General features: G+C 37.0%; 2 protein-coding genes across 2 annotated transcripts; both read right to left on the bottom strand.

Annotated features, from left to right (window-relative positions):
- Nucleotides 1-182: 182 nt before the first annotated feature.
- On the bottom strand, nt 183-5,580 carry LOC127639270 (solute carrier family 35 member E3-like). The gene is made up of 5 exons (XM_052121193.1): nt 5,004-5,580; nt 3,659-3,769; nt 3,198-3,356; nt 1,286-1,368; nt 183-678 (listed from the first exon to the last, which is right to left on the bottom strand). Exons 1-5 carry the CDS (start codon nt 5,403-5,405, stop codon nt 492-494), a joined length of 942 nt encoding a protein of 313 aa, XP_051977153.1. The 5' UTR covers nt 5,406-5,580; the 3' UTR covers nt 183-491.
- A 2,856-nt stretch (nt 5,581-8,436) lies between these two features.
- On the bottom strand, nt 8,437-25,709 carry nup107 (nucleoporin 107). The gene is made up of 26 exons (XM_052121186.1): nt 25,597-25,709; nt 24,616-24,701; nt 24,375-24,467; nt 24,147-24,256; nt 23,795-23,924; nt 23,602-23,705; nt 23,261-23,388; nt 23,105-23,153; nt 21,794-21,865; nt 21,592-21,680; nt 21,284-21,476; nt 18,362-18,452; nt 18,138-18,223; nt 17,903-17,962; nt 17,650-17,795; nt 17,136-17,184; nt 16,978-17,047; nt 16,766-16,881; nt 16,469-16,658; nt 15,915-16,027; nt 15,700-15,802; nt 15,377-15,537; nt 12,746-12,871; nt 12,526-12,639; nt 8,824-8,991; nt 8,437-8,639 (listed from the first exon to the last, which is right to left on the bottom strand). Exons 1-26 carry the CDS (start codon nt 25,602-25,604, stop codon nt 8,532-8,534), a joined length of 2,763 nt encoding a protein of 920 aa, XP_051977146.1. The 5' UTR covers nt 25,605-25,709; the 3' UTR covers nt 8,437-8,531.
- Nucleotides 25,710-26,044: the final 335 nt, after the last annotated feature.

Here is a 26,044-nt window from a genome sequence, read left to right as displayed (position 1 = left end):
TGCCATCCTTGAACAATTAGACAAGATAAAACACTCATGTGTAGGCTATGTGTGTCTCCTTCATTAGTGTAATTTGCTAATGGTTAAAATTGCACCAATTGATTATGGACATGTGATGTCATTTTTGCTACAGACTGTTCCAGAGATAAGCACAGCTCACTTTCTATAAAATATGTTTTATTTATGTGCACAGCATATGAAAATACATCATGAAATAAAACTCACAAAATTACAAATGAAATGTGCTTGAACAGTCAGAGCTTTGGTAGCGGACAGTCAGCTACATCAAGCTCAGCAAATACTTAAAAATAATATTTTTAAAATACACAAATGTGGTTCATTTCAAATGCTGTTTCGAGCTTACAGCCTCCATCGCTCAAATCTACTTCCATCCAATTTATGTTTGATTAGTCTCTTCATGCTCCTTTATATGAGCATCACTATCTATTCCTGAACACTGGCTTGCTCGTTTGATCTGCATATCAGCTGGCCTATGGCCTTTGAGTGAGCCTGCTTTTGCCCTCCTCCTGCTCTGCAAGTTTGAAGTGAGTGTATGCCAGGATGCCAGTGAGGGTGCAGAGGATGCCCAAACCTTGATTTAAAGACAAGGGGTCCTGAAAGAGCACATACCCACCCAGTAATGTGATGCAGAACTTGAAGTGTCCAAACATGTTGTAGCTTTAGAGACGAAGGTCAAGGGAATTTCAGAACTTGTTGGATGATTATTAATTATAATAAAGCCACAGATTTGAGGACATATGTTGGACAAATGTTAATTGACTGCAACTTTCAATAATTACTTTTGACTTGACCTAGAGCTGAAGAGATCAATCATACACCAATAATTATCCCAAATGATTCTGTCGGTTGAGATCAGGTTCATTACCGGAAACAGCTAATTCTACTGTACCTGTAAAATATCTTTACGACCAGAATAAAACTCCCTCTGCTGGTCAAGAGTCTTTCTCATTATCAGACCCTGAATGGGCATATTTAAAAACATGACATGTGTAAAGTATGGCTCAGGGCTTGAATGTGCCCTGATTTACTGCTTCCCATTTTATTATTAACTATGTGTGTATCTAAACACATGTAACTGTTTGCCGAGATTTAATGCTCTGTGAACAAACATTTGCTTGCATTATTGCAAACATACATACATCAAAAGTCACGCTGGACTGGAGTTAGGACACTGTTTGCAGATTTTTGACTAAAGGGTGTTCTTTGTACAACAACAAAAGATTAATAAGAAAACATCAAGTAGTAATAGTAGTAGAAAGGATACGTAACAGGTGACGTGTTCCCAATGATCCAGTATATGGACAAGTTGACCAGAAAGGCGATAACTCCAGATAGAAAGACCATTCCCTGAAAAAAATAAAAAAATAAAAAAATCCAAGAGTTACAAATCCTGAAATGTAGTTACACTTGAAACTTAAGACAGTATCAAGATTGTTGCTGTTAATGGAAACTATTATGAAGATGGAAAGTAGTGGTGAACTATTTTCATTAACGAAAATTAAAAGAAATGTAAAAATGGAGATAGAACCACTCAAAGTGACCATCTGACCAATCTCAGTTTGCTTGCTGTCGTCATAGGCAGATAGAAAGATTTGTTTGAGTTCTGCTTTATAATTGATGAAAACTAAAACTGATATCAATCCTTTATGAAATAAAAACTTAACCAAAACCCATCATTTTACAAAGATATAAACAAAATAAAAGCTACTGAACAATTACAACTAACAAAAATGAAACATTAGCTGGGTTTCCATCCACATATTTTTATGCACATTTTGAGATATCACAAGAAACGCTAAGATGTGAATAACATCTCCAAAATATGCATAAAACACTTATACACTCGCTTGAGGCGCTTCACACCAACACCAAAATCTCAACTCAACTGTGAAGCATGATGAAGAAAGCATCATGGTTTGGGGCTGCTTTGCTGTTTCAGGGCCTGGACAGTTTGCAGTCATTGAGGGAACAATGAATTCAAAACTGTAACAAAAGATTTTGCAGGGGAACATCAGAGTAGCAGTCCGTCAGCAAAAATGTAAAAGAGGTCGGGGTGATAATGCGAGCCAATGAACCAAACCACAGAAGCAAATCAACAACATAATGGTTTGAGAGAAAGGAATTCATGTTTTGGAATGGCCAAGTCAAGAGTCCAATTGAGATGTGGTGGCATGACCTGAATAGTGCCGTTCATGCGATAAATCCCAGAAATATTATTGAACGGAAATATATTTGTTGGGAGGAATGGTGTAAAATCCCTCTTCAGTGATATACAAGGCTGATCAAGAGCTACAGGAAAAGTCTGGTGGAGATTATTGCTGCCAAAGGAGGTTCTACCAGTTATTTAACGCAAAGTGTTCACATACCTTTTCCAGCATGGACTGAGAACAATTTAACAACATGTTATATAAAGACATGCAAAACTACAATTATTTGTTAATCATTATTTTAAGCAGATTGTGTTTATTAATTATTGGGACTTAGCTGAAGCTCAGACAGCATTTTGTGAATAATCGACACAGAAATGCAGGTGATTCCAAAGGGTTCACATACTTTTCTTCACACTGTATTAGGAATACGAGATGCACATAAAAAAGTCACATGACTGAATAAATCGTTCGCAACTCTTCAAACCAGCAGACCAATCATGGCATCTGAAATCTTGCTCTGGTCATCCTTATGTAAAAGTGTCAAGAAAATCCAAAGCCTGCAAAGAGTTTGCGGAGCAAATAAGTGGAATACAAACTTGAACTGTGCTGAAGAGTAGGTTTATTGAGACTTTTTGAAAAATATCTTATAGATCTGCACGGTAAAGTCATAATGATGGAGGAATGCACACACATAGCACTCCCAGAACTGTGTAAATGAATCAAAGAAATAATGACCCTCTGAACATTTTGTTTTAACCAGATGCGCCACAATAAAGCGAGAAAGAGTTTTCGTCCTAACCAGCTATAATCGAGAAAAGAAACAGGACGTTGTTGGACATGCTGGGTAGCCCCGCCCACCATGAAATATCATTGGTCCAACATTCAGATTCACATAACTGTACATTAAACATCAATTATCTTCTGATTGGTAGTAATTGTTTCACACAGCTAGAACACAATACCCTTTTTGTGACTGTTTGTGTAAGCAGGACAATTGTACGGGTAGGTTGGAAGGGAGGCACGTACCTGAGCCTGGAATGACCAGGGGCCGAAGATGCCACCATCTCCAGTGATCGGTTCAAAGAATGGCACCAGGAATAAGAGAAATGCCGAAGACATGGGTGCCTGATAATACAGTAACTGCATAGAGTTCACCTGCAGCTCATGCTGTTTGGTGCCAACCCACTACAACACAAAGGGAGGAGAAATTAGTTATTAGACTGATTTATGACATTTACTCTTTAGCTGTTTTTTTTTTTAAATTATGGTCAATAGAAACAACCCTTTTACATTGTCTTTGGTTCATTTGGTTATAGCAATGATTTTATAGTCTAGAGTCTTCTGTTAATTCAAGCAATTTTATATCAAGGGTCCCTAGGATGGCCGGGGAGGTCTCTCTGACCAGGTTAAGGATGACAAAGAGATATGACTTCAAGCCAAGGTCGCTTTTTTTAATAAGTATATAGTGACAATGATAGATTACTTACCACTTGATACAGTGAAGTGACAAAGACTCCTAGTGTGGCAAAGACCATACCTAGAAGACTGAACTTGACATCATAGTAAGAGTTCAGCATGACCCCTAGTGTGATTGGCACCTGATTATCAAAATAAAAAAATAAATATCAGTGAACTTTTTTTTATTATTTTAAAACGGTATTAAAACTGTATTGTATTCAAGTAACTATGACATGCCATTTATAATCCCATGAAATTAGTGTGAGCATAGTTCACAACACATGTGTGCCGCATGCATGTTATAAAAGCAAGTCAAAACAATACAAAATGTTTAGATAGATTAACTTGGACGTTGGCTCGACAAATCTTTGTCTGAAAGTGTTGATGGATGCATGGACAACTTTAGATAAAGCCTTTAGAAAGATAGATGTATGGATAGATTTTGTATTATAACTTGATGCAAGTAATTTCTTTCATGGAAAAGTATGCAAAACATTTTCCTACTCCCTTAAAGATATTAATGAAATAAGTATCCTGAGATATTTCACCGGTCTCTGTGACAACTCTAAACTTTTCAAAAGTGGCTTTTTCTTTGCAAATATTCCCATAAGCCCTGCACCCCTGAGTCTTCTCTTTACTGTTGTACATGAAACTGGTGTTTAGCGGGTAGAATTCAATGAAGCTGTCAGCTGAGGACATGTGAGGCGTCTATTTCTCAAACTAGAGACTCTGATGTACTTATCCTCTTGTTTAGTTGCACATCTAGCCTTCCACATATCTTTCTCTGTCCTTGTTAGTGTCAGTTGTCCTTTGTTTCTGTAAGACTGTAGTGTAAACCCTTGTATGAAATCTTCAGTGTTTTGGCAATTTCAAGCATTGTATAGCCTTCATTCCTCAAAACAATGATTGACTGATGAGTTTCAAGAGAATGCAGTTTCTTTTTTGCCATTTTGACCTAATATTGACCTATAAGACATGCCAGTCTATTGCAGACTGTGGCAACTAAAAAAACTAAAAAACACAAAGACAATGTTAAGCATCATTTAACAAACCAAATAGCTTTCAGATGTCTTTGATATTTTGGCAAGTGATTTTCTAGTATCAAATGATCAATTTAGCATGATTACTCAAGGATAAGGTGTTGGAGTGATGGCTGCTGGAAATGGGGCCTAGTCTAGATTTGATCAAAAATTACTTCTTTCCAAATAGTGATGGTGCTGTTTTTTACATCAGTAATGTCCTGACTATACTTTGTGATCAGTTGAATTCCACATTGTTGAATTAAAGTACCAATTTTCTTCTGAAACAGACATATCTGTACATTATTCCAAACGTTTGGCCACCAGTGTATATACATAATGAAAATCCACTTACTAGAGTGAGTTTGATCTTTGTGGAAAATGTCTTTCTGTAGTACACGGTCTGTATGACTATAATCACAGGTGTTGTCATGACCTTGGCCAGCTGATATGTTCCTATAGTGTTGTTTTGCAGAGAAAGATTGGTGAATGCAACAAAGCCACAGAAACTCAAAGCCAGCAGGATGATTTTAGAGGGTCTGAAACTCTTGGGAGAGAATATGTCCATCTTCTGACAAATGTACAGCCCCAGCCATGTCACCACGAAATGAACGAGAGTCAATGTCATATTGGGAAAGCCATAGTGCACATAGATCCATTTGTTGATGAACACTATGCAGATAGAAGACAGCATATTGACCAGCAGTCCTGCAATAATCCGACTGTTTCCGAACAGATCATAGAGTCGAGTCGCCATAACTGAGCTGATTCAGAAACAGTTCTAATCTTCTGAAAATAAATCTGAACAAACAGTTTCAAGCGTCTGTTTGGGTAATGCATCAGCACGGAACAATCCACCTCTTTCTGTGACTGACAGCGTGAAAGCGGTTCAGAAAGGCTTTCATTATAGGACTGGAGGAATCTTTCTTCACAAAGCGCCGCAACTGAACACACTGACGTGACGTCATCAAACGCGACGCTCGTTTATTTTTTTATATATATATTTTTTTTTATTATTGGAAATATAAATTGTACAACAATATTTGGCAGAATGAAAGGTCACAACAACATCGAAGCTTATAAGAAACTGAGCACACAGGATAAAACATAATGCTTAATTATAAAAAATAAAATAAAAATAGGCAACGGTTAAGGGGCTTCGTTTAATTTTAAGGCATCAATGAAATTAAGCAGTCTATTTGCTGTTTTCTTCTCCACAAACAACAGAGATTTGTGGTACAATGCAAATTATTTTGTGAAGACAGTAAATAGAGGCTGTGTTTTACTACATTTCCATTTGTGGATGAAAAATGTACCCAAGATAATTAAAGTATTTAATAGAATTTCGCAGTTTTTGTCCTTCATTATGATTCCAAATGTGATGTTATCTCTAGTGAAAGTGGAGGGAGACTGGAGATAAGTCTCCAGCCAATCATACATGTCACACCAGAACGTGTTAAAGGGCAGAAGAAAAACACGTGATCCGTGGTCTCTATGTTCATCACAAAATGTACATTTATTTAGATCAGAATTGAATCTTCGTGCAAGGAGTTCTAGTTGAAGGATATATATCATTAAATACTTTGAAGTGAAGCTCTTTTGCTTTTGGGGGTAAAGGTAACTTTGAAGAAACTACGTACAGATTTCTTAAAGTAGAATGATTGAAGATGAGAAACAAAGTTTTGGCTATATTGCATTAGATAAGTAAAAGTAAGAGACCACAGAACCCTTTGTCTTATTGGAGAACTGGTGACCAGCAATCATCAATGAAGGAAGATGAGAGGGGTTGAACATAAGAGGTAGAGCATTTTTGCCATCAAAAAGAAAGCAGATGGGATTATTTGGACAACCACTTATCATAATGTGTACAGTTGCACCAAGGTTTTCAAAAGATAAAACATTTCCATAATAGTCTAGTAAATGGGTGACAGAACTAATTTTGTTTTCCAATTCTTGAAATATAAGGACTTATTTCTAAAACAAATGAATCTGCAATTCCAGATAGGTACATCATGGGGTGTAAAATTACATTTGTACAGAAGTTTCTAATTCAGCAGTACTTGTAAATGGAATGCATACAGTTTTATAGGTAGTTCTGAATCATCAAAGTTACTCAACTCGTAAAAGGAAATCAATACCCCCAATCCTTCTAAACAACTCCCCGGGAACACAATACCAAAACTGTTACTGTTTACTAGAAAAGATCTTAACCATTTAGTCTTTAAGGTTCCATTTATACAGTTAAAGTAAATGGCTTTGTAGCCCACCATCTTCATAGTCTTTCACTATAGTCGCTTTTTTCAAAAAATGAGGTTTTATTTTCCAAATGTAATCATAGTTTAATTTATTGATGGTTTTAGTTGCTTTGTTATAGATAGACAGAGAATAAGCTGGGTAAATACATCTTGAAAGGCTTTCCATTTTGGTTATATAGATGCGGCCAAAAAGAGTCTTAAGTCCAATCTTGATTTATATTCATCCATTTTGTTCCATACATTTAAGGTTTCACTTAATTTAGTATCTTTTGTTTTATGTATACCTAATTATTTGACATGTAGTTTTAATTGGGATGCCATGCAGCCTCAAGATGGCAGTCATGTAGTTATTAACACATACTTTTCAAGTTCAATTGTAAACCAGATGCTTTTGGTTGCACCAGCTGTGCGCAAGTTCTCACGTAACTTGGGACATAAATTTCACACAAGGGCTTAGTAACTACTAGTTAGTTTGTAACCAAGTCAGTGCTTAATTTGTGGCACCACCTTTTCTTAAAGCAAGACTTAACTAGTAGGTCGTATAGATGTTTACCTGTATTTATCCAATAAACAGCCTTCATGTTTGTATAAAAGTAGATTTAATAAATATATTTGCCCTGTGAAAATATCAATATATAGGAACTGTATCTAAAATAAATTAGGGGTGATAAATAAATACTAATACAACAGTCTCAAAAAATTGTTCCCATTTACGCCACAACTAGGCTAAGTTTTAACTTCCGCACAGCTGGTGCAACCGGCCCCTGGAGTTAATCAAGTCCTGATTCAACTCTATACTGCTTTAATGACAAATATCATGGTAAAAGAAACAGAAGTACACACTCACTGACTCTAAAAAGTTAATATAAGCCATATGAAACTGAACATTAACAAACAGGCCTAAATAAAAGAAATCTGTACGGATAATTGGAATGATGTCTGCTCTCAGTCAAAAGGCAGCATCAAATCTATATTGTATTAAGTAATCCAGGATGTAAAGACTTGGAAACAACTGAAATTCACTTTTTACCTTAAAACTGTCCATGCTGTCATTGTTGCCATGAACAGGGAAAATTAACTGGGTTGCCCTTTGACTGTGCGCCCTGATCTAGTTTCAGATGAAAAGTGGAATTTGTACGTGTTGCCGAAACCACAAGTGATTAATGTTGAGCGGGTCGGATTGGACTCTCAACGGGCCGTGTGTTTGACACCACTGATGTAGAGTGTGGCTTGGACAGTAGGTGGGCATATTTGACCATGATTGACTCCGATTTGTACTTGTCACATATTAGTGTGCTCTGGGAGCAAAGCACCATCTAGCCCAAAAAGGCGTATGGAAATAAGCCAAAAAAAGGGACTGCCCATGTTTAGAAACCAAATTATGAAAAAACTAAAGCAAAGGTGCTTAAAATAAGCGAATATGGCAACACTGGGAACTGGGAAGAAAAAAGTTTCCTCGAAATTCTAAGCTATGGAAGACAAAATGATTCAAAGAAACCTTATCAAAATGAAAGTCAAACTGCATACTGCTTCTAAACAATTCGCAAATCTTTATTCCAATACAAAATACAACCTTTTTAATTTTCCAAACAACATTATTGAAAAGAACAGCATGAGAAAACAAGTGTCTAGTGCTGAATCTCATATCCAAGTGGATCCAAGCCTTTATCCAGCAGGAGTAGAGAGGACTCCCTCAACTTCAGGAGAAACTTCTGCAGCTCCTCTTTAGAGAACACCTGAAAGTGAAAAAGTTCAGAAGCCAAACGGTTTAACATCATAATAAAAAGACAGTAATGCATTTTCTTTTACCACTCAGATAATATTAAAACAGATTTAATTTCCCCATCAACATCATCTTATCAAGAGGCTATAATCAGTTCTATATTCACGATCATTCTCTTTAGAGTTTTGAGGCCAGACCTCGTAAAGTCTGTGTTGGTCAGATGCGATGATGTCAGCCAGACGCAGACTCTCCTGGTGGCGTTCAGAGCGCTGCAGTACGGTTAACAGAAGGAATGTCATCATGGGCAGACACAAACGCCGCAGCAGAGCCATCTGATGAGTGCGCTCGGAGTCGTCCTCTGCGTCCTTTAACACACACAGAATTATAAACTAGGTATGGGCATTTTAGAGTAATTTAGTAGTCGAGTAGTCTAACCCACAAAAAAACTTGATTCCTCAAATTAAAATGCAAGATAAAAATAGCACATATGACACGTTCTTGTAGCTTATAGTTTGTTATATATTCACAAACGTTACCAAGAACTGCTTTAAAATAACTTTCAAACAAAACTATTCTTTTCTTTTGGGAAAAATGAAATGAACAATATGCATTCATAAAAATGGAAAACAAAAAAGATTTAAAAACAACAGTAAAAAATATTTGCACACCTGGAGCTAACATAGAAACCAATCCTGATGGCTAGGGATGTAAAGGTTTCAAGATTTCACAATATACCTCGGTTTTAAAATGGACTGTTATCGTACCGTTAAAATCTTCTCATTGACGGTATTGCATGAATATGAAGACTAGAGATTGAATACAAATCTTAATATAAAGATTTTTTTACTATTATAAAATCCAAATCAGTTTAATTGACATTTACACAGCATCATATAAACTTGGTGAGATAAAATAACTCTTTAAATGGCGCCTTCCTCATTTTACATTTAACTGTCACTCAATTTTAAAGGTGACATGCAGGTGTCGCGAGCACAGCGCATTATGAGCGCATCAGAAGAGCAGCACGAGCGCATCATACAGACATGTCCGAGCCTGAACCTTTATTTCCGCCACCAAAGCGGTTGAAGTCCACTGTCTGGGAATACTTTGGGTATGTTAAAGACCCAATAGGCACCATAAATGTTATGGTTACAAAGTCAGTAAAGTTTAAACCTTAAGCACCATCTTCGTGAGCACCATCCCACGGAATTTGCGGGAGATGAATTTAAGTGGAAATACAGTATACAGGATAGTAAATTATAGCCCCTGTTTCATAAAAACACCAGATTAAATGTAGTTTTACATCATTTGTAATGACTAGGTAGGCTAAAGTTAATTTTATGCTTTCTGTCACATTCACAAATGCAGCAAAAGGATTTACGCACTCGTTCAACATCACGATGTGCCAACTGTTTGTTCATTTGCCTAAGTGCAGCGCAACAGTAGACCAACAATGTGTCTGATACTACTAATAATATGTTTTATTATTAGTTCAAAGTGTTGTTGGTTTGCATGCAAATACAAATAGAGTAGAATGAAATAAGAATCAAAATATTACAAGCATTCCCACACTTTACTTTCAAAAGAACAGAGGACATAATATCATCTCTCATCCAACACCTCGACGACACATCCGCATTTGGTGCGAGATTCAGAAGGAAAACTGTAATTCAGCGCTGATCACAGCAGGCAAATGCATCACGCGAGAGCAAAATGCGTATACGAAAATTAACATGTGATATTTGAGAAGTGTTTTTAATACTCGAGAAGTGCAGAATGAGTACTCTATTAGTGGTGCACAGCTTAAGCATGAATCCTTTGTGCAATTGTTTTCACGCAGAAATCATGATTCATCAATACATTTGCATGTCAACACTAATACGTTTTTGGTCATTATGCTATATTTACGCCTCTCATCCACACAAGCTCTATAGTAACGCATAAATGTAATACATTTAGAACCAAATAAAACCACACGTATGCGTAAAACACAATAAATAGACAAAACATGTTTCTATAGTGCTGTCCACACTGGCTGTACACAGCAAATATTAAGAGAAACTGGTGCAGGGCTCGGCGATATAAAATTTAGCAATATTGTGAACATTGGATCAGTTTTAATGCGTTTTTTTTATTCGGACAGTATGTTTCCTTAAGATGTTAGCATGCATTGTAAAGTTCACTCTTTCACGCAATTCCAAACATTTGAATCTGCTACAAGATATTATACAAATCTACAAATGCGACACAGTATCACTGAACAGGAGGAGATGATTGCGATTTAACTTATTTGTCATAAGGAACCTTGTAAACTGTCAAATACACACAGCACTTTCAGTTTTCTGTCAAAATAAAAGCTCCAGGTAAGTAACATAAATATATTATCACCAAAATCCTATATCACAATACGAGTAACTTTATATCATGATAACGATATATATCCCGATATAGTTAAATTTTTCTGAAAAATCAATAAAATTGTATTATATATTAAGCCATGTTGCAATGTGTGATTTGAGTAATCCAGTCAGTGAATTAAATACTTTATATACAAAATTAAAACTTCTTCATCTTATACAATTTTCTCTTTATTTTCAACTTGACAAATCAAGTCAAAGTTAAAAAATCTAATAAATAAATGCCATATTTCAGTCCGATTATATGCACCAATATTATTATTATTTTTGTTGTTATTATTATGATTATTGGTACAAATTTCCTCAAGAAACTTAACATCTCAAAGCAATGCAAAAAGTAAAATAACAAATAAAAAAAGTGATCCATAAATAAAACAATTAATTAGGCTATTTATCTCTATAAAAAAAATATAAAATATCTGAAGGAAAATATGGCTAGTTTGTGTCCTGATATCAAGCATCATTTGAACAGAATTTTAGAAAGGGTTTTGATGTGTATTTTAAAAACCCACATGACCAGAATGAGTAGCGGGTGTGATCTGCGCTTTTTATGTCACAGGAGCACAAATGAAGGGACTTTAATGACTTCAATATTAGTGCCCACTTGCGTGTTTCAGACTGCGTGTGCATTACTTGCACAAAACACAGCAGCGTATGTTTGTATGGGAGACGTGTTTGAAGCGCAAGATGAATGTCATTGAATTGGCTTTGACAGTGGCTCAAGCTAAATTTCATGCAGCAGAAGTGGATTCAATGTAATTTTTTCTCGTGTACTAGACCAGTTTTTCATCTAATGACACGTGCAGTTGTCAGTGGAAAAACTGCGTTTCACGTGAAGCCCTGACCATGATATACGCACACATGGATATCAACAAACACAATGTGCAAACCTTGCAAATCACCGTTTTCTGCTCTGAATCAAGTTTTCTAAAGCCAAACCAATTCCACACTGAGGAGGATGAACTTTTTCCTTCATTATCTGATGAAATTGAGGAACGAGCAGTCCCTCCACCTTCTTCCATTTACTCGACAGTGTGTGTAATGCATACGTGTTATGTGCTGTACACATTTCTTGTGCGGCAATTTTGTGTTACCGCGATAGACAATAATCCAAAATATATACCGGTTGGCAAATTTCTACCAGTTTATCATGTCTACACCGGTAGTTGCCCACCCCTACTAATGTATAAACCAAATCTAATCCCCAAAATGTTAATAATATTATAAATTCTGAATTTTATTTGAATAAACTTGCCTGGAATATACAATAATAATTCAGTTTTATAATAATATTCAACCAGGTTCCAAGTACTGAATTTGTAGTTATTGCACGCAAAGTTCATTCAGGAAAAAAAATTATTGGAACAATATCAGTAACATCACTGAATAACTCGCTGAAGCACAATTAATTACTTTCTTTACATCTAACTTAAAAGGAACTGTGAATTGTTACTGTGTTATATGCATTTATTAAGTTCTCACCACTCTGACATCCACCATCCAGCCTCCATCCACAAACAGCAGCACATTATAGATCCGCTCCTTCACATCATCCGTCAACGCTCCGAGACGGCCCTGCCAGTTCTCATACTCGATCTGGAGCAAGTGATAGAGAAAACGTATTCATGATAAATTCAAGAGTGTTTAGTATAGGTCAAAGTTGATTCCAGAGCAGTGATGTGTACGGTTATCCAGCATTAACCTTGTACTCTGCCTCTTTCATCTCATGTGCCACCTTCTCTGTAAACTTTGCTTGAGCAGGTGCCGTGGGTTTCAGTGGAGGACAGTTCATATGCTTGAACCACTCATTAAAGGCTTCATGAGCTTCCTGCGGGGAAACAACACAGATCCATACACTAGTCTAAACAAAATAGTGGATTCTGCAGTACAAATAACGAAGGTGGTGGAAAAAGGCTGATAACCGATTATCCAATCTTTTGAAAATCTTTAAAAGATTTATAGAACATTAATTTTTGTTTTGTCTTTCCTTACTATGACGGGCAGAGCAATAGAGGCTCTCAAATGCAGTTTATTGTGCAACCAAAATACCCACTAATAACCACAAAAACAAAGATTTAGTGCATAATGTGGGACATTTATCTACAGTGAGGAAAATAAGTATTTGAACACCCTGCTATTTTGCAAGTTCTCCCACTTAGAAATCATGGAGGGGTCTGAAATTGTCATCGTAGGTGCATGTCCACTGTGAGAGACATAATCTAAAAAAAAAATCCAGAAATCACAATGTATAATTTTTTAACTATTTATTTGTATGATACAGCTGCAAATAAGTATTTGAACACCTGAGAAAATCAATGTTAATATTTGGTACAGTAGCCTTTGTTTGCAATTACAGAGGTCAAACGTTTCCTGTAGTTTTTCACCAGGTTTGCACACACTGCAGGAGGGATTTTGGCCCACTCCTCCACACAGATCTTCTCTAGATCAGTCAGGTTTCTGGGCTGTCGCTGAGAAACACGGAGTTTGAGCTCACTCCAAAGATTCTCTATTGGGTTTAGGTCTGGAGACTGGCTAGGCCACGCCAGAACCTTGATATGCTTCTTACAGAGCCACTCCTTGGTTATCCTGGCTGTGTGCTTCGGGTCATTGTCATGTTGGAAGACCCAGCCTCGACCCATCTTCAATGCTCTAACTGAGGGAAGGAGGTTGTTCCCCAAAATCACGCAATACATGGCCCCGGTCATCCTCTCCTTAATACAGTGCAGTCGCCCTGTCCCATGTGCAGAAAAACACCCCTAAAGCATGATGTTACCACCCCCATGCTTCACAGTAGGGATGGTGTTCTTGGGATGGTACTCATCATTCTTCTTCCTCCAAACACGGTTAGTGGAATTATGACCAAAAAGTTCTATTTTGGTCTCATCTGACCACATGACTTTCTCCCATGACTCCTCTGGATCATCCAAACGGTCATTGGCAAACTTAAGACGGGCCTTGACATGTGCTGGTTTAAGCAGGGGAACCTTCCGTGCCATGCATGATTTCAAACCATGACGCCTTAGTGTATTACCAACAGTAACCTTGGAAACGGTGGTCCCAGCTCTTTTCAGGTCATTGACCAGCTCCTCCCATGTAGTTCTGGGCTGATTTCTCACCTTTCTTAGGATCATTGAGACCCCACGAGGTGAGATGTTGCATGGAGCCCCAGTCCGAGGGAGATTGACAGTCATGTTTAGCTTCTTCCATTTTCTAATGATTGCTCCAACAGTGGACCTTTTTTCACCAAGCTGCTTGGCAATTTCCCTGTAGCCCTTTCCAGCCTTGTGGAGGTGTACAATTTTGTCTCTAGTGTCTTTGGACAGCTCTTTGGTCTTGGCCATGTTAGTAGTTGGATTCTTACTGATTGTATGGGGTGGACAGGAGTCTTTATGCAGCTAACGACCTCAAACAGGTGCATCTAATTTAGGATAATAAATGGAGTGGAGGTGGACATTTTAAAGGCAGACTAACAGGTCTTTGAGGGTCAGAATTCTAGCTGATAGACAGGTGTTCAAATACTTATTTGCAGCTGTATCATACAAATAAATAGTTAAAAAATCATACATTGTGATTTCTGGATTTTTTTTTTTAGATTATGTCTCTCACAGTGGACATACACCTACGATGACAATTTCAGACCCCTCCATGATTTCCAAGTGGGAGAACTTGCAAAATAGCAGGGTGTTCAAATACTTATTTTCCTCACTGTATATATATGCCGGCAAAACACAAACTTATTTCGGGACACTTATTTTGAAATGACGGAGACTTGGCTCCGTTACAATGATCTCCATTTTTTTTATTATTACCAACTTAATATACTTTATTTATTATATATATATATATATATTTATTTCACCAGATGTGGTTTATTATAATTTTTAAGATATGAAGTCGCATTTTTCTTTGCATGTCCTCGCTTTAATTTAGAACACTTGAATATCTAATATAAATAACAAAATATGCATTTGATATATCGAATGGTGTTGCCATGGCGTGGCATTAAATTAATGGTGAAAAATGGGAAACAGGAAGTGTCTCATATCTTCTGTGTGCAATGTGTGATTTAGATCTATGTCTATTTAGATGTATGTTTAGCCTTGGGGATAATCACATGGATTTGACTATTTTGAGGAGGAACAAAAATGGAATAATAAAAACAATTATCAACACAGATTTTTGCTGATAACCAATAGTTCCAAAAAGCAACTATCAGCACAGAATAATCAGTAAAGCCGATATATCCGTTGCATGGATGGCCAGGTGTAGAAATATTACTACTTCCATTACAGAGGATGACAAATCAGTGTTGTTCAAAGGTGAGGATTCTAACCAGATAGGCGCGGATACAGAGGTGCTCGCGAATAGCATTTTCCTCCTCAGCAGGGAGAGGCGTGTCCATGCCCTGCTCCTCCCACTGGCGGTAGATCTCCCGCATGGAATCTTCCGGCACTTTGGCAAAGACCATCTTAGCGGCATCATTCTTCTTGGATGCTATGGCAAAAGAGGAACAGTAAATATGGATAAACAAAACTAAACTATACTGGATCTCTAGAACTAATCTAGGCTAACTAACCTTTCTATAAACTAATTTACATTATGACAATTAGAATGCTTTAAACTTTTTAATCGTTTAGCTGCAAAGAAAATGCCCACCTAAGAACTTCCTCATGATAGCATTGCTCTGCTTGAGGGCTTCAGCACGCTGGGCGGGGTCAAACACCAGCCAATCAATGACATCGATCTTCTGCTGATCCTCCTGTGTGAATATATGAAACGTTTTAAATTAAAACTGCTGGTAACTGGATCATGTTTATACATTGACACTGACAATGGCAAAGAAACATGACAGCTCATATGTGTGCTTATACCGCAGTAGTTGCAGTGTCCAGTGCAGGGGTCAGGTCGTGGTGGGCAAACTCATTTGTGTGTCTCTCTCTGATGGTCTCTACCACAGTCTTTGTGATTGCTGCCACATCCAAACCTGAACAGCACAAACCAGAAATACACTGTAACAAATGAATTTATCAGTCCCTTTTCACATGAATTTAAAAATATAGAAGGATATCTTAAACTGGGGTTAGACCTTAACCCTACACATCAACTTCTTATTACATTTCTCTCTAGAATACTTGATTCTGATTGGCAATTTTGCAGTCAAATATTTGTGTATAATTAACGCTAAACTGACAGTTGGCTCAGGCAACAGATTTTGTACATATCTGTGCTTGTTTATTGTGTCTAGAATCACTCTGGACTCTTGTTCTTGTCACATAAAATATTTTCAAACATGAATTTACATTTTAATATCTCAAATCATTATTTCATATCCATTTATTTATTTGTAAGTAGCCATGTACAGTCAGCTACTGTCGCGAAATAAACCTATTCAGGGTTTATTTGACACAAGACCCCGCTACCTCACCTGCTTGATTTGCCAGATCCAGACAGTGTTTGCGCTGCTCCGTCTCTGTGACTTCCTCCAGAAACTGAGCATACTGCGACACGCTCATATCTGCTGGGAGGTGACTGACGTAGAACGCGATGAGATCCACCTGCTTCTCCTTCACCAACAGAGAGATGTAGGCCTTCACCACATCTACACACACCTCCTCCTGAGAAAGAGAGAGTGCAAATAATTTTAATACAAAAACAAGCAAAAACTCAAGTGCTTATACTGCAAACACACTATCATTTGTAATGCAATTGTTTGTGTGTGTACCTTGATTTGCATGCCCAAACTGCGATAAAACAACACTAAGTGTGACATGAAGCGCAAAAGGTGAGCTGGCAAAGATGGACTCCTTCCCAACCAATCACTGAACTCCTCCAGAAGACCTTTAGACAAGTTAATCAGAAATTAAAGTCCTTTATTCTTAATTTAGAAATAGATGCTTCTCTACAAATCATATTTGGACTCAAAACAAAGCCCACCATCAAGATCTCCAAGAATGACAAACTTCTGGATTATGTGGTAATGCTCCTTGGTTGCCTCCAGAACCCTCTGTCAACATAAAGCAATTGTAATGATATCAGAAAAGAAACATTACATTCAGTCTATTGGAGATGAAATCTAATTTATTCATTCTCACTTTGGATTCCATTGCTTGAAGCTCTTCAAAAACTTTCTCCAATGTCCAACTGAAAAAAAATCATGTGACTAGATAAGTAAAATGTGTCAAGCAAAGCCTTGCCTGAAAGTTTAAACTAAATTTAAACATTTGAAGTTTGATGGACATACAGACATTACAGTACAGGCCTTTTTTTGGTGGGTTTGTTTACATTTGAATTTTTGAAAGTTGGAGTTTGAATTAACGAGCATTCCGTTGGCCCACTTGATCATTCTGTCAATGTAATTCTATGGGATTTTTCTGATATTTGATTGTCCAATGTGAGAAAACTAAGTCCAATCAGTTATGAAAGACAAAGCAAACTTTTCTAGAATGGTCTGAAGGTTTATGCCAAGTTAGGTAAAAAAACCTAAACAAAGTTTGTAGAATAACACAACTTTGGCATAGTCAAGCCAACCTACTCAATCCAACAGTGAAAAAAAAAAAAAAAGACTAAAACATAAAGTAATGTATAAAAATGCATAAAAAGTCTTACTTGGTCTCCAGGAATTCTCTGGGCAGCTCCTCCAGTTCTTCACTGCCCAGACCAGAGGAACAGATCTCCTGCTCCACTAAAGTGTCCACCATCACCCGGAAATACGCCCACACTGTGTCCTCCCATGATTCACACACAGGTAACAACTGTACATAACAAGACATATTCAGTCAGATGAACACAAATGCACACAAAATAGACATTAAAGAAGTTAAAAAAAACATCAATATCATTTTTTTACTGAATTGCTTGCCTGTTTGAGGTTTCCACTGAGCACCGCATAGATGGCTCTTTCATATCTGTTGAACTGCTCCTAAAAACAGTAGAAACAAATAAGAGCCTTAAATATCTTTATCAGAGCCACCTCGGCCACAACAATCAAAATATTCAGTAAACAGAAATTTCCCAATATTTAACCTCACAAACATGCCATTGGAATCTTGAGTGGTAAACGTTTGCATGTTTAGTTAAAAGTCTGTGGTTCTCACCTCCTCTGCCATTCTCCAACAGCAGACCTTCCAAACACTCCGATGCGGATTCCCCTCCACCGGCTGCAGCTCTCCACCTCCTGAATCTACGTGCACACACATCACATATTATTATTACATGGATGGCTAGGTGTAGAAATATTTTTAGTAAATAAGTCATATTTAACATGAGAAAAGTTAATATGAAAGTAGTTAATGTTGGCAAGTAGGAGATGCTTGTTGACCTCTGTTGATGTTGGGGTCATGGTACAGTTTCCAGCCTTCCAGTGTGGCAGCACGCCAGGCCTGACCACAGCGCTTACACAGCCTCTGAGCCTATAGAATCCAAACACAAAACACAAGTTTTCTTGAAAAATACATGATATCTACAGTGTTTTGAGACAACATCCCACCCCTGGTCACACTAGACATTGAGCATGCAAAATTATTTTGGACGCCGCAACGGACAGGATGCCACACACGAGAACTTGTGGTTTTAATAAAACCATATGCTTCACTGTGTGTATCACTCCACTTGTGTTTGTGACGTTCTACACTTAAGTGAAAGAGCAGTGCATATGTGTTAAGAGCTACCGTTTGTCTTTTTATTTTACATTACATATGTTAGCCAGTAGGTGGTGGCAAAAGATAATTTTTGTGTAATATGAGCCAGTTGATGAACTGAAGTGAATTCGCGTCAGTCAATGTCTACATACAACAGCTCTTTGTGATCGCTTGTATTACTACTACACTACTAAAGCTAGGAAATAACTTTAAACAAACAACTTCAGCATTACTGCTCATCACAGCTTATTACGGCTCAGCACAGCACTCTGCCTGCGGCCGTATCTCTCTTCAACTGATTGTGTGAAATTGAAGACATTACGACAGAAAAATATTACTATTGCATAAAAGTGCAATATTCAATGCAGTTGCAATAATACTCATAGTAATAATAATATAATATTAAATGGATTTATTATTAGAAGGGGTGTGCGATATGACCAAAAACTTATATTACGATATCACTAATTTAACAATATAGTAAATTTTTTAAAAGAATCAATACAAATTGGTTTATAAATTAAATAAATATATGGTAATGCCTATTTTTTTTTTTAAATCCAGTAATTTTATTAAATATTCATGAATCATTTTCTCTTTTTGGAACTTGACAAACAGAGTTTAAAAAAATAAATAGGAGATATTCAAAAGTAGTAATCAACCTTACCACAATCCTAAATTTCACATTTCAGTCTGATGTTGCTGACTAGTATTATTATTACTACAAAACTTTCCTCGATTAACTTGACATCTTCTGAAAGCAATGCAACAAAGGAAATAATTCATCTTACACACGAGTACAAAATCTATCTTTCCTATCCTTGATAAAAAAACATTTCATTTAGCACTTTTTAAGTCATCTTTGTAGACAATATTTCAATATCTGAAAACAAAGCCAGTTTGTTTTCTATTATTTCTAATATCATAATTCTGAATTTAATGAAGGGTGATGTGTAGTTTAAAAAATCTGCATGACAGATGACATAATTTTTGGCGCATGATATTGTTTTAGCTGTTTTCCTCGTCAATGTTGGTTAGAATGCCAGGCTCTCACTGTTTGAGATGTTTGACTTCATATCGCTAAGGTAAAAAACTCAAAACTCAAATGGGTGATGCAAGTTTTGAGGTTTGTTGGTGATAGAGAGAAACTGGATTGAGTACCACTAGTGATCACATGCTTTGCGTTCTCCTGTCTGCGGAGCACAATCTGGAAGCCTGCTTGAGTGGACTTGCATGTGACAATCACGTGATACACAGCTGCATATGCGAGATGAGAAGTATATTCAGAACACGAGAAGAATGCCATAAAATTTTCACAAAATGTATACTGGTTGCCAAATTTCTACCAGTTTATCATGTACAACGGTATATCGCCCACCACTAATTATTAGTATTATTGTAAGCAATATCACATAAGCAAGTGTACTGAATATCAATCAGCATGTTGTGATTCAGCCATGGCAGCCTTTTGCCTCAGGAAATCAGATTGTTTTAATTTAATGCTTTCACTAATACTGTAAAGCTCTGTTGTGCATCTTTTAATTTACCCGTTTTAGTTTTAATTTATATATTAGTATTATAAGTATTATATTTTCATTTGATTATTGAAAATGCTTGTTGGGACTACTGCATGTATCCATAAATGGAATTCCTCTTCTAATTAATAAAAAAAATATATAATAATGTTCAATGTTGATATCATTCAGTTTTAAAACTAAACCCAAAACACCTACAGCACTATAGATTTCAATAGCCAGGGCATTTACCTTATTCTGATGACTTGCACTGAATGGAATCAGACAGTTTTGCCTAATCCGGGCAGTAGTATTGCAATTCCGCGCTCTGTTCTCAGAAGTCCTTGGAAGGTGCGTATGCACAAACCTAGTTGTCATGGCAACTGAATAAACAAAACCTTGCCTGGTCAATATTTACTCGTCAAGTGCAAGTCAGACAGAAACTAAAAGATGGAAAGACATTATATTTATTTGTATTAAAATTTAACGAAAGTATATTTAAATTTTGTGCGATCTACCAGCATTGCCTTTGCGATCGACTGGTAGATCGCGATCAACGTATTGGGCACCCCTGCCTTAGAACAACAATATGGCTTCCGCACTTTCAGCTCTTGGGTCCTAATAATCCTTAGATGAATAATAGATCCTCCACACTTTCAGTGCTTGGGCCCTAATAATCCATAGAAGAACATTAGGGTCTCCGCACTATCAGTGCTTGGGCCCTAATAAAATCCCAGATATAGGTGTCCATCGAGTTCAGTAATTGTTCTTATTTCACCACTAGAGTCTGCTGTTATACTGTAGAATCAGTGAGTTCTAACATTACAATCCTTCAGTGCCAGTCACAGAGGAATACGGAAGTATAAGGAGAAATAAAAAAAATCCAATAAAAATGTGCCTATAACCTATAGTTCCAAAAAGAAACTATTGAACAGATTAGTCGGTCGCACCGATATATCAGTCTATCTCTAGTTTGAATGGGAGTGAATGCCAAGCGAAGTGTAGTGTGACCCAACATTTGAACATTTTTTTGTGTTACAACATTAAAAATAGCTGAATGCTTTTTGTGAAACACACACACACACACACCTCATCTGTCATTCCAGCTCGTACGAGATTAAAGAGGTTTTTGAGCAGGCGGGTGTCATCCTCTCTGTCCAGGTCTGCCAGTGGTCTCTTCTGTCTGATGGGAGCATCAGGATCCAGTTCTGTCACCAGAGGCCTGCTGAAACCACTGCTTGACTGATTCCTCCTCAGCTTGAGGGTGTGGAGGGTGTTCTCCCTATAAACGCACAAACAATCCTCCATAACATACTCTTTTGTCCAATGGTTCATGTGAATCAGAGTCACAGGCATCTATTAAAAAGATCTCTATTAATATTAGTGAAGTCACTTACCAGTATACAGATTTGGCGTAGTATTCAATGTTATCAGAAAAGTCTCCTACTTCATCTTTAGCAATACTTTCCAACCAGTCCACCACCAGCTAGAAAAACACACACACCCGATATGAAGTTAAGGGACTTTTCCACAAAGAAACAAGCCAGATGGGTGAATGGATGAGTGCAAGAGAATGAATATGAATGGAGGAAATTGTACCTGGCTCTGTCGCACCATACTGTCTTTCTGGAAGAATTGCTCCATTACTGTTTTCTCACTCTCACTGGGGGCCTCCAGAGAAAACACAACCATAAGTTCATATACTTGTTCAAATAGGCCTGAACACAGTGGGTCTTAAACTGGTTTTACATTGGACATCCCATGTGACACAGTAGCAAATCTTATTGTACGAAAGTAAACAATGTTCACACATTGTTTACTTTCGTACAATAAGATTTGCTACTGTATAAGCATGGACTGCATATGCCCAACATGTTATGTTTAAATAAACATTAAAAAAAAACCTCTGGTTTCTTGAATTTCAGTAGTGTCATGCTCTCAAACATAGTGCTTGGCACAAACCAACCTCACTGTGCATGAATTCCTATTTAATGTTGTCTGGTTGTTTGGGCTGTCACGATTTTGAAATTTGTCTGATGAGTAATGGTCAAACTAATAATAGTGATTAAGAAGATTAATCGTCCATTTTAGTGCTTTCACGATTGTGACGATTATTTGTCATACAAATGGTCATACTAGGAAGGGATTTATTCATTTAAAATTTGGAATTATATAATTAAATGGGGATATGCGATTTCCTTTAAGACTTTAAAAACTAAAATATTGCATAGGGGTAGAATGGGATGAAAAATTATATTTTAAATATACAAATATTTCCAAATACTTAAAAACAAAATCTCTCTCTTTTTACTCAACTACAGTTTTGGTCCATTTTACAATGACACTGTTGTTTTTGGAACCTATCCAACCTGAACAGCAATAATTTGTATTTTATTATTATTAAAATTCCCTTATTTAGATCGTAAAAATGTATTGGTGTTAGAAGTGCACAATAATATCAAGTAATCACGGTTTTATCAAATAAATCGCAATCAGATCATTATTTCATAACCCCGACAGGCCAACTGGTTGGTTTTACATTTACCTTGCATTGTTTTGTGCATGTTGGTTTGTTTAATTTGGCTCGGTTCAACCAAGTGTCAAATTAATTTGCACCAAAAATTACAAAATATTGTTGTGTTTAATTGGACGAACAGCCTTTGAAGTCTTAAAAAAATAAAACTGTATATGGGAAGTGTTTCCTTCCCTTTTAAAAGCTATTTTATTATGCTATCCTACCTATACACAATTATATGGTTAGTTCCATTTTATTATTTAGATTTAGCAATGTTATTCCCAGGTTTCCACAACCCTGTCAGAACTGACCTGCAACACATTTTAGATCGCAACCTCCAGGTTCAGGACCACTGGTATAAAACACAAGCAGACACACACACAGAGTGCACTTACAGTTATGTCCATCATGATGTCTTCCTCTAATACAGTCTGGACTCTGTCTCTGTGTGTGAGAGATAGCAACAGTAGTATGTAAGCAATTAAGTAGCATTTATTTGTCCAGAGATAAGTCATCAGATGATCATGCAGGTATTTACATGTGTTTTCTACCTGTACAAGGAAGTGATGAGTCTCCAGGTCACCATCTCTTGCTGCAGTAACCAGGTGATGCTGACGGTCTTGGATGATTTCTGCTGGCCAGGGGCTGAACGAAGAACCAGCTTCTGCAACGTACTAACCTACAACACATGTTGACTCATCATTAGAGAAACACCTACTAAAAATAATGTAGTAAGCAACAATCCCACTGAAATGCAATGCAAGTAATATAAAAAATCCCTGTCTAAGTGGGCGCTTGTTGGTCAGAATAAGATGCACCATGCAATGTAAACCATTTCAGACAATAAGAAGTCTGGCTACACAAGACTAGGTGTGAATTATTGCCTGTGTACCTTATCCTGACAAAGAGCCTCATAGTCCTCTAATAGATCAAACACAGCTGTGGACGCATGACGCAAATATGACTGCAGGAAATCTGGAAACAGACTGAGAGAGGCTGGAAAGAAAGACAGAGAGAATAAATATAAGCGCAATGGACCATGAAAACTGGACAGATCATTTGCAATATTTAGTGCATGCATTTACCAGCCTCTCCTGGATCATCTTCCTTCAGCATGAGCGCACTCATGCTGACATCATCAGTGAAGCTTGTGTCCACCATTCCAGATAGAGGAGATGGGAAGAGACTGTTTGTCCAGTCACTGTCATCCAGGTTCTGGAGTGCCAGTCAAAAACAATGACATCAAGACTTAGATTAGAATAATTTGTGAGAGCGCTTAAAATCAACATTACTGCAAACAAGAAGCAAATAAAGAGCTAGACGACAAACAAAAGTAAACACAATCAAACAAATCAAACATGGGAGAATTTCTCAATGTGTCAGGATGCTTCAGGGTGGATAAAGGCTGGTGTTTTCAGATGAATCCTGACCACTCACCATGGTCAGACTGCCTTTGCCACGAGGTGTGTTTACAAAGCGAGGAGTCCTGCTTCCTGTCCCGAGGATGGCCGACAGATCCGGGTTCCTCAGGGCACTTCTGGGTGTGACTATACATGGGAAGACAAACCATAAACAGTTTGCACAACACAGAATGCTTTTCCCACAAACATACAAAAACACAAAAGTTTGTTTGTAAGGAGGACGTCTAGAATGTCTTTAACCTACATGTCTGTTTGAGGAGGGATCCAGGTGTTTGGCGCAGTAGCGTTCTAGAAGGGGTTGCGCTGGGGCCAGGAGTTTCATCCTGTGCCAGAGGAACTGAACAAGCAGTTAAGGAAGCAAAAACACTTAATACAGATTTAAAACATATATTCAGCCAAGGAAAAGCAGAGAGGGATGCTCCATCAGTAATCAACATATTGCATATTCATTATGTTAATGGTAATGGTGATCTTGGCAAGGATACATGCCACTTTTTTGTGTGAACTCTTTCTGCGGGCGGCCCGGGTCACTTCGGAGTCCCGAACTGCTGGACTCAACCACGTCTGATTCCTACACAGAACAAATGGAGAGCATAATAACATGAGATTACAAGAAAAATAATAATGAGATATATATATATATATATATATATATATATATATATATATATAATTAGAGAAATGGGTGAAGATCATAAAATCTGTCCAGAACATGTCCATTTCACCCAATTAATTATATTTCTGCTTTAAGAATTAAGACACCTATTTAAGGACCTTCATAACTTAAATCTGATTTAAATAAAGCAATAAATACTGTATTATTGTATTGTAATATAATACAATTAAGGTATAATGGAATGGCATTTAAATTTTCTTTAAATACAAAATATCCTTTATTTATTTATTTAATTTCGATTTGAGGGTAAAATGTGACCTGGACATGTTTACGTTAGAATCATCAAAATATAGTTATTCTGCAATCAGACCGACTACTGAACCAACATGTACTTAATATAACCATTTTGGAACAACACACCACCAAACTAAGCACAGCAAAGATTAATAACTGAACCAAACTCAACAAAAAGCATACTGCTCCATAAAACATAATGAATAATTACGTTTGACAGGCCTAACTGCGTATGAAAGTGCCAAAACTAAAACATATGACATGCTTTCACACATAGTTATAGTCTCTAATACGAAGGCTAATTAATTATGCAAGTAATATAACATTAAACATTTCAAAATCACAAAATAACTACTATATATTTTTTATTTCTTACATGTTTTATTATATACAATGTTATTGTTTTATAAAATTGCAACTGACATGTGGAGCTGCACGTTCATAATCATCTACATCTGTATTACAAAACAATTTACTTTCAGGACAACACGTGACTAATACATAATAGTCACATAACACACACATAGATTAAAGAACGATCAAATGTGATATTTACCAGTCCATAATGTCTGTAAGATTATGACTACTAGCCAGAGATGCTAGCGCAGGGGATTTTGCGCCTTCACTTCTGTTGAATCTGTTCCTTCTTCTGGTGAGGTGAGCGGGTCATTGATACTCCACACTGCCTCCTGCCGGAGCGGTGGAATCAGCATGCTGCAGATCCTAGGCTGCAGATGATGACTTTTGCGTCACGCGTCCTGTCTGAACGAAGTATACATTTTGACAAAGGTGTTTATTTTGTGGGGGAATTTTGATATTTCAACCTCAATTCCTATAATACATTTATAATACACTGTGCACACAATATAGATACACTCAGGACCTTCAGGACAAATATGTCCCCATTGATACCCATTAAAACTGCAATATTTGACCCCAGTGCCATTAAAGCATAAACTCATGAATTCTATGATATTATGCTTTCAGTCCAGAGCCCTGGCTTC

Source organism: Xyrauchen texanus, chromosome 47 (assembly GCF_025860055.1).
Source record: "Xyrauchen texanus isolate HMW12.3.18 chromosome 47, RBS_HiC_50CHRs, whole genome shotgun sequence".
Taxonomy (NCBI): domain Eukaryota; kingdom Metazoa; phylum Chordata; class Actinopteri; order Cypriniformes; family Catostomidae; genus Xyrauchen; species Xyrauchen texanus.
The sequence above is the reverse complement of the archived record's forward strand: the minus strand, read 5'-3'. Positions and strand labels throughout refer to the sequence as shown.